This window comes from Pyrus communis, chromosome 15, assembly GCF_041283825.1.
Source record: "Pyrus communis isolate YQ-2024b chromosome 15, ASM4128382v1, whole genome shotgun sequence".
Taxonomy (NCBI): Eukaryota; Viridiplantae; Streptophyta; class Magnoliopsida; order Rosales; family Rosaceae; genus Pyrus; species Pyrus communis.
In genome coordinates, this window is record NC_142579.1 from 28,713,197 (window position 1) to 28,721,987 (window position 8,791).

General features: G+C 35.8%; 2 protein-coding genes across 2 annotated transcripts; one reads left to right on the top strand and one right to left on the bottom strand.

The window, feature by feature from the left end:
* Positions 1-1,839: 1,839 nt before the first annotated feature.
* On the top strand, positions 1,840-2,865 carry LOC137718081 (ethylene-responsive transcription factor ERF017). The gene has a single exon (XM_068457595.2). The coding sequence runs from the start codon at positions 1,963-1,965 to the stop codon at positions 2,614-2,616; it is 654 nt and encodes a 217-aa protein (XP_068313696.2). The 5' UTR covers positions 1,840-1,962; the 3' UTR covers positions 2,617-2,865.
* Positions 2,866-3,989: 1,124 nt separating this feature from the next.
* Positions 3,990-8,374, bottom strand: LOC137742326 (beta-galactosidase 15-like). The gene is made up of 17 exons (XM_068482170.2): positions 8,182-8,374; positions 7,885-8,093; positions 7,734-7,800; positions 7,514-7,606; positions 7,284-7,427; positions 7,118-7,206; positions 6,916-7,021; positions 6,744-6,828; positions 6,537-6,655; positions 6,283-6,444; positions 6,001-6,197; positions 5,797-5,900; positions 5,587-5,696; positions 5,264-5,491; positions 4,945-5,159; positions 4,582-4,855; positions 3,990-4,310 (listed from the first exon to the last, which is right to left on the bottom strand). Exons 1-17 carry the CDS (start codon positions 8,353-8,355, stop codon positions 4,203-4,205), a joined length of 2,484 nt encoding a protein of 827 aa, XP_068338271.2. The 5' UTR covers positions 8,356-8,374; the 3' UTR covers positions 3,990-4,202.
* Between the last annotated feature and the right edge of the window lie 417 nt (positions 8,375-8,791).

Genomic DNA, 8,791 nt, shown 5'->3' on the forward strand with positions numbered 1-8,791 from the left:
AAGTGAGAAACATGTGCATGCTTCTTCTTATTTTAATAATAGAGGCATGTTGATATATATATATACACACACACACATACAAACACACACACACACACCTATATATATATGCACTGCTGAAAACCTAGTTCCTTTGTTCTTTATTCTTTCTAAACTATAGGAACTTACCCTTTTAATTAATAGTATATTGCCTTCCCTTTTCATATAATAATCACATCAGAATCTTCGAATCCGTTTCCTAACCCAATTTATATTATTTTTCGTTCTCTCTCACTGTTATATGAAAGCTTATGATTAATTTTGACAAAAGGTGCTTAGATAATGTATGTGTTTGAGTGTAGACGAGAATCGTTACCTATGCGTTGTATGCATAAGTGATGTTCTGTTTATATCTTCTATTATTTTATGAGACGTTTGTATATGCTCGTGCATATGCAAAAATCTTTGTACGGATGTCTTTTTTGAATTTGTTATGAAATTGTCTGTTGACTAAAACATAAAGTTTGGTTTGAAGGAATGTAGTATGAAATGAATTGGTTAGGCACGTCCATTTCATCCGCGCAAATGAATTCATCCTCGGAGTTCGATTCTCAAATTGTAGATATTCAACCTTTTGATTCATTATTTGGGAAACCCTTCAGACTTGGGATCTCGAACATAGAAATGATGAGAAAAAGCTCAAAAAATTCATATTTGAAATATAAACAAGGAGTTTAGAATCTCAAGTTCAAAGTTTAGGATTGTGGAACCAGTACCACTTTTGAACTCTAAACTTTAAACTTTGAATTTACAACTCAAACCTAGATCTTGACGGGTAAAATAAAGTATGGTATAAATCATACATGTGACGAGATTAATTCAATGTAATCTATGTTTGGTACTAAAAATGAACTATAATTCAATCATTTTGCAATCTTGTGGGTTACCTAGATAACTCATCATTAACGAGAGTCGAATCTAACAACACTCACTTACAAGTGAAGGTAAATACTAATAAATTGTAGTATTAAGTTTCATCAAATTATTAATCCTTAGAAAACATATGATAACGAATCTCAATTACTAAGCTCCAACTCAAGACTTGGGGCACAAACTCAAGACCTTGGTGCTCAGCTCGCGTTACTCTTAACTTAGGACCTATGTTCGGTCAAAGATCGCATGTTATGAAAACTATTGCAATTCAATCTAATTAGTCCGTCGACAACAATCAAATTCAATTCTAGGCACTAAGGAGTGCTTACTTACAAATAAGAGGAATTTGAATTATTTTGATTCTTGAGTTATGTGCGTCTACTAAAATATGAAAAGATAGGTAAGAGAAATATTTCATTCTTTTACCCTTCCATGTTTTTACTTACGCATAAAAGATTTAAAAAGTGTAAGTTTTCTCTTGAAATCAATAGTCAAATGTAAAAATAAAAAATTGTATAAATTAGAAGGATTAATTGATCTGATTAAATTTTTGTTAAATAAACGAGTGTGAATAGGAGGATACAATGACAATAATTGATAGTCACCAATAATAATAAATGGGAATTTTGCCAAATAAGGCATTTGCCTAATTTGGTAACCAACCTTTATTTTTCCTGATTTTGTATTATTTTCCCAAGGAAGAAAAAAAGGGGTGGGAAATTGGAAATGGAAGTGCACGAGGAACAAATAACACACGTGCATCCAAACCCATCTCTCTCCCCCCGCGTAAAAATTCGTACCACCACTCTCTGAAGCCGCCAGTTGTCCTTCAAAGCGATTCGGACGCGCTAAAACAGTCAACTCTCTTCCCACTCCCCCCACTCCCCCACATATATATACTCACCAGCCGCAAATTCCTTAACAAATTCCTTAAACCCCAACTACAACAAAATCAACCCTCAAGAACGAACAATCACTTGTCGCAAAAGCACTTCCCACTACAAGTCAATCCACTCCTCCTAAATCTTTAATACGTCGTCCTCGTGGTCCATGGTGAAGCAGACGATCGGGAAGCCCTCCGAGCGAAACGACATCAAGTACAAGGGCGTCCGCAAGCGCAAGTGGGGCAAATGGGTGTCGGAAATCCGCCTCCCCAACAGCCGGGAGAGAATCTGGTTGGGATCCTACGACGCGCCCGAAAAGGCGGCGCGTGCCTTCGACGCGGCCCTCTTCTGCTTGCGCGGTCGCACCGCCAAGTTTAATTTCCCCGACAGCCCGCCTGAGATTTCGGGGGGAAGGTCCCTGAGCCCGGCCCAGATCCAGACCGAGGCGGCAAGGTTCGCGAATTCGGAGCTTCAGAGGAGCCACCAGTCGATGTCGGAGTTGCAGGCGGAGTCTCAGTCGATGTCGGAGTTGCAGGTGGAGTCCCCGTCTCCGTCGGTGTCGGACGGGAGTGGGACCGTCTTCGTGGACAGCGAATTTCTAGTGACTCCAAACGATTCGTTTTCGGACCCTTTTAGCACATTCGGGTCGGGTAATTACGCTACGGAGTACGGGTTGTTTCCGGGTTTTGATGAAATGAACTATCAATTTTTCAGTCCAGCTGAGGCGGTGCCAACGCCGGACGTTGATTACTACGCGGAAGAGAACCTGGACGGTCAGTTTTTCAGTCCGGCAGAGGAGTCTTTCCTCTGGAATTTCTAGAGACGTACAGAGTGCAAATTACCATTATTTTTTTTCTTTAAGGGCAACAAATTAAAGTCAATTAAAAAAGAAAACGATTCAATTTTTTCAACGGGTCGGAGCCCCGGACAGTTTTTGTTTCTGGAGCTTTATTAAAAACCCGGATTATGGGTGAACCGATTTTTGTGCGGCCATCCCCTTGATTGAATTCATTCTTCATGTTATAAGTGCAAAGAAATTTCCCATAAATGGTATAGATTTTTGTGACTATTGTATTTCTTCATTGAGTTAATTGAGTGAAAATTATGCATTTTATTCATATATAATGCTACAAAGCAATACTAAACTCTTTCAGGCTCCCGATAAAGAAACTCGTGTGTAAAAAAGTGACCGCGTTGTTAGCCAATTAGTTCAGCTTACTTATGCTATTAAATTTTTATTTTCATTAAAAGCGGTGTTACTACATTAAACTAAATAAAAAAGAATGAGAATTTAAACTCTTAACATAATATATAAAAGGAAAAATACGTTCTTCAAGTCGGTCCACTACTTATAATTTTATTTTTTTTAATGTTTAAAGAAGAATGAGCCACCATTGAAAAAGGGCATTATCCCATTGTATAACACACTCTAATTTCCAGAATAAAATTTCGAAATAGGAAATGCGCCCACGTTTTAAACAAGTCATGCATCTTATATAATATCTCAATCCAAATCCAAAGGATCCAGCAGTAGTGATAGTGAAGGGGTAACCTACCAATTGACGTGCATGCTTCTATCCGAATTCAACTATCCGACAAAACTGTATTATGAAATCACGTATATAATTCTACGATTGTAATATGATATGTGACTTGTTAAAATGATGTTAGACGTTACTAATTCACTTGTAACATGCAGTACAATTGTACTTGTTATTGAAAAGGTTCTAGATTTAGAATGTGTTTGAACCTAGATATGTAAGTTTGGTAGGTAACGCAGGTATCGAACCACAATTCTCATTCGTGACAGTCTTTATTGGAGATTTGAGTTGAAACTGAAATCAAGACCCATCTCAAAAAACTAAACGAACCACAAATTGACCCGTATTTGCTCCGTATTAGCTTGTAGCTGGGTTTTCTTTGCCCCGGCTTTGCTTTGTAATGCTTTTCTCTCTATCAATGCAATTTCTATCGTCTCTTTCAAATAAAAAGAGAGAAAATTAACAAGTTTTGTTAAGGGACTGGAAATCAATTGTTAAATCACTTAAATTGATTATTATGGAAACTTAAAAAATGTCATCCTTCAACAATATATAGTCACGCACAACAGAGTTTATCATGCTTTGAGATTTAAATTACTAAAATGTATATATAATTGAGATAGAAGAAAATGAAGAAAATGAAGAATATAAATTAAAAGAAATAAAATTTTTATATTTGCAAAATAAAGAGGCAGTGCCTTTGAACACCGACTACACTGATAGAAACCCTAGCTAATTGACCAAAAAAAAAAGATAGAAACCCTAGCTAATGGCCCTAATCTAACCCTTGCTACTTAGATCATCAAGCTAGCTAGTACTAAACTGATCACATAACACAAAATTATTAAGAAAAATCTAAACTTTGTTAGCAAACACCTTCCACAGCCAGCCTCTTCACGGCATCACCGCAGTTTGTCAAGCCAAATTTGCTCTGAGAAACATTGATCAAGCACTTCTCTTTGCCCACGCATTCCTACAAAATCATTAGGGAAAAGAAATAAGAATTACTTAGATATAATATACATAGAAAATTAGGGTTCATAAAAGAGAGATTATATTCACACACATCAAATTACTTCTCCCACACCCTTTTATTTTTTTAATATTTCCTACACACCACTAAGACTTGATAGAAAAATATTAAAAAATTAAAAGGGTGTGGAATGAGTAATTTGTGATGTGTGAATATAATCTCCTTTCAAGTTCATTGAAAATTAAAGTGTTCAGAAAAAAAAAAGACTTGCCTTTTTAAGGATCGACAATGCACTTCCAGAATCACAGCTGCCTTTCTCAAATGATCCACAGGTTCCTCGGGGATTACCAAAGCTAGCGAACTTGATTGCAGAAATGGGACGACCTTCGCACGCCAATTCCACTGTGTGCTTCTCGTACGCATGGGCGCAGACAGTTCCAACTTGGATGGTTTGGAAATTCACAAGAGATGGATTGCCACCAAACTCCTCAAACAACACAATTGTATTTTCTCCATCTTCCATAAATGATCGAGGAACGTGGTACCTTCAATACAATTAAAAGCGATTAAAACTGTGATCGTTATTAAACTGCCAAGTAAATAAACATGAATGCGTAAACTATAAAGTTCTTACCATCTTTGGGTAGGATTGCCACAATTGAAGGAACACTTGTTGTTATCATATGAACCACGGTAGTCACAAGCATCGAGACTACAATCAGTATCATATGACAAATAACTCGGCCAATACCGGCCAATACTATGGCCATTGATCCAAGCGTGACCCTTTCCCAAACCTTGTAAGTCCACCACAACTGGATCAGTTCCAAGAGGAGCTTTGAAAGTTGCCTAAACAAAATCAAACAAAAACAATTGTTATTAACTTTGTCAGTTTATTAATTAGTGATATATAGAGTTAAATATATGTGTATATATATAGTGGGTTTTATTACCTTGTACCATGTCAGCATCCGGTTAACGGGTAAGTTTTCCGTTGACCACTTAGTAGCGTAACGAGAATCGGTGCTAAAAAGCTTGTTTTTCAAACCATGAAGTCCAACCTTGTATGACCATTTGTGTGCTGATAGATCCTTGATCACAATCTCATCACCATTTTGTCCCACCAGTACAACTGGACCAGAAATTCCAGTTTTGATCTCTTCAAATCCACCTCCGTAATTCTGGTTATCATTCAAATCATGATTCAAAGTTTTAAATTAAATGAAATAATTAATCACAATTAAGTAATTAATTTTAACAATCCAATAATACTAACCGGAAATCCAACAGTAGCACTCAACAACGAAATAATGTTCTTGCCAGGAAGTAACTTGACACTCTTCTCAAATACATAGTTGTAGACGTTGTATTGAGCCCATTGAGAACCTATTTGCACCAAGGATATATAAGAAAATCAATAACTATAAAACAACAAATTTATTAGTATATTTAAGATTAATCAAGAAACAATAATTGTATGTCTTACCAACATATTTTCCATTAACATATGCATGAAGAATGAAACCAGTGCCATTGACCCTTAGAGTCATGTTCTTACTCCAAATTGGATCATCTTTCTTGAGATGAACACTGCCGAAAATCCAAGATAAATAAAATGAGTAAACCAAAATACTAAATATATTAGAAGAAAAGGACAAATGGAAAATTAAAATTAAAATATCCACTGTACCTTGTCATGTACCAAAGATAATCACTAGCATCATCTCCAGCAACCTTTTGATCCAAAAGTTGATTTGCAGTAATTTCTCCCTTTGCAAGGACTCTGGTGTCATCAATGGTCTCGGGCCTCCACGACCAAGCAAGTGATTCGGGTTCATCTTCAGCCTTGTTCACTACCTTCACCTTAACTGTTGTTTGTGTGTTGACCTAAACTAGGTAAAAGAAGTTCAGAAATACCTAATAAACCAGGCTATATTTGTTTACACACACGGTGAAAGTTAATTGTTCATACCTTTGCAGTGTTGTATCCTTCTGTTTTGCAATCAGGAAGAATACTAACAGACCAAGCAGGAATGGTGTATGTATTCCCTTCAAAAGTGATTGTAGCATCAGTTGTGCTATTTGCATTGCCCAAAAAGCAGCTTGATGACTTATTTGTTGCGTACACAGTGGCCTAAAATATACATGCACATATCGATCGTATCAATTTGAAATTCTACAAAACTTTGGTTTATTAGTTATGTCAATTCAAAAGGATAATCTTACTGAAACAGAATTGTCAAAATTTGTGGTTGTGACATTCCCATGTGTGAGAGTATACTCCATGGATTTCAAAATCTGATGGAGTTCTTTCAAATGCCCCCATTTTGGTTGGTTCAAGTTGCCTATAAAATGAGATAATAGTAAGAACTAAGAAGTTATAGAGCCAAACACAAAGCCATGTTTAGAACTTAAATTTGAGTATTTACTTACCATATTCGTCGAGAGGAGCATCGTAATCATAAGTAGTAGTGATGTACGCAGCTGCTGTTCGGCCAAAGTTTGTTCCACCGTGATACTTAAAGAAAAGACATAAATCATGTTAGAAAGAATTAAATTACAATGAACCAAAATACAATTTAATCTAATTAATTAATGTGCCAACCATGTAGTAGTTCTGAAACGTGCCTCCGAGCTGGAAAAATCTTGCAACAGAGAAAGCAAGATCCTCAGCAGTCCTAAGTGGATCTTTGCCACCCCAACTCTTAAACCTACAGTTGCATTGTATAGATTTAGAAAATTAGGTAACAAAACAAAAATAATATATCATCAAAATTGATTCAATTAGTATTAATTCTAGAACTTACCATCCAGTCCAATTTTCGGTCCACATCTTGGGACTGTTCTCATTATTTGGAGTAAATGAATCACAGTACCAACCATTGCATGTGTTCATCTGATAACAAAGATATATAAATAAGTAACAATTATAAACACTAAAAATTAAGAAAAAAAAAGAAGAGAATATTGTACCATTGGTTGAGGAGCATCACTTTGTTGGCACATAATCCATGGAACTCCAATGTCGAGAGATTCGGCAAAATTTGCACACCAGTTCATATATGCTTTACCAGCATCTCCATAGTATGATTGCACATTTCCGTATTCATTTTCAATCTAACAAAATTACGGCCAATTTATCACAACAAATTTATATTTTGATGCATAATATGATGAAATCGAATTATATGCATATATATTACCTGAGCAATAATAATTGGGCCACCTTGAGATGCAAAAAGCTTTTCTTTTTTCATCATATCAACAATCAATGTGGTAAAATTCTTCATCTCATTCTGCAAAAGATAAGAATGTTTAAAATAGTTGTAAAATTCTTCATCCCATTCTGCAGAATGTTTAAGTGTTGCGACTTGTATAACAAAATTAGGTTTGCGTAAACTAAAAGTCACCGCGTTTAATTACCATGTAGACAGCATTTGCGGTTCGGATCTCACAGCCAGGCAAGTTGTGCAGCCAAACGGGAAGTCCTCTGATTATTACATCCAGATAGTTAAATTGTGTTTGGTACAAAATATTATGTAAAACTACATGATATGTTGACAAAAAAACGTACCCATAATTCCATTCGGCACAAACATATGGACCAATTCGAAGAACAGCATAAAGTCCTTCATCTTGAACTGTTTTGAGAAATCTAACAAGGTCAAGATTTCCAGTAAAATCATACTGACGACGAACTGGCTCATGCACATTCCAAAAGACGTAAGTCTCAATTGTGTTTAGTCCACCCTCCTTCGACTTCTTAATCAAGTCTGGCCACATCTGTGTACAACATGATAAGTTTGTTATAAAAAGGACATGAAAAGCACCAAGTTAGAGTGTACTAGTTAAAGAAGACGAGCAAGATTACTTGTGGTGTGCTTCGAGGATAATGGATTGAACCCGAAAGCAACAGTCGCCTTTTACCATCGATTGTGATGGCTCTCCCATCATGAGAAACATCAGTAGCATTAGTATAAAAGCTTAAAAGAATCACAGAAAAACAGAAACAAAACGCAAAACTAAAAGAGTTGGAAAGAGCCATCGTCAGAGTAACAAGAGAACAGTGTGAAGGAATGAGGAGGAGATGTCCTCTATTTATAAGCGTGGGAGTAAAGAAAAAAAAAAATTCTTAAACCAATATGTGTTTTATCAAAACTAAACTACTGATATTTTAAGAATATCTGGATAACAATAGGTTTCCATCGGATAGAATGTTAGAATAATATCAAAAATCAAACACTTTGATATCCAATATATATCCAGACTTGAAGTTATCTAAATTTTAAAATTCAGCGACGGATATAATTTTGGATAAAATTACCATAAACCAGATCAGTACCAAGCGTTTTCGTGTTTTTTCATAATTAGTGGACATCTTGACAAATATCACTATCAAATAGAGAGAGTTTGCTGAGGCTGGGTCAGTTTTTATGGAGTCTTTTTAATTGGTTGCTATGTATTAGCTAATTAGTCTTATC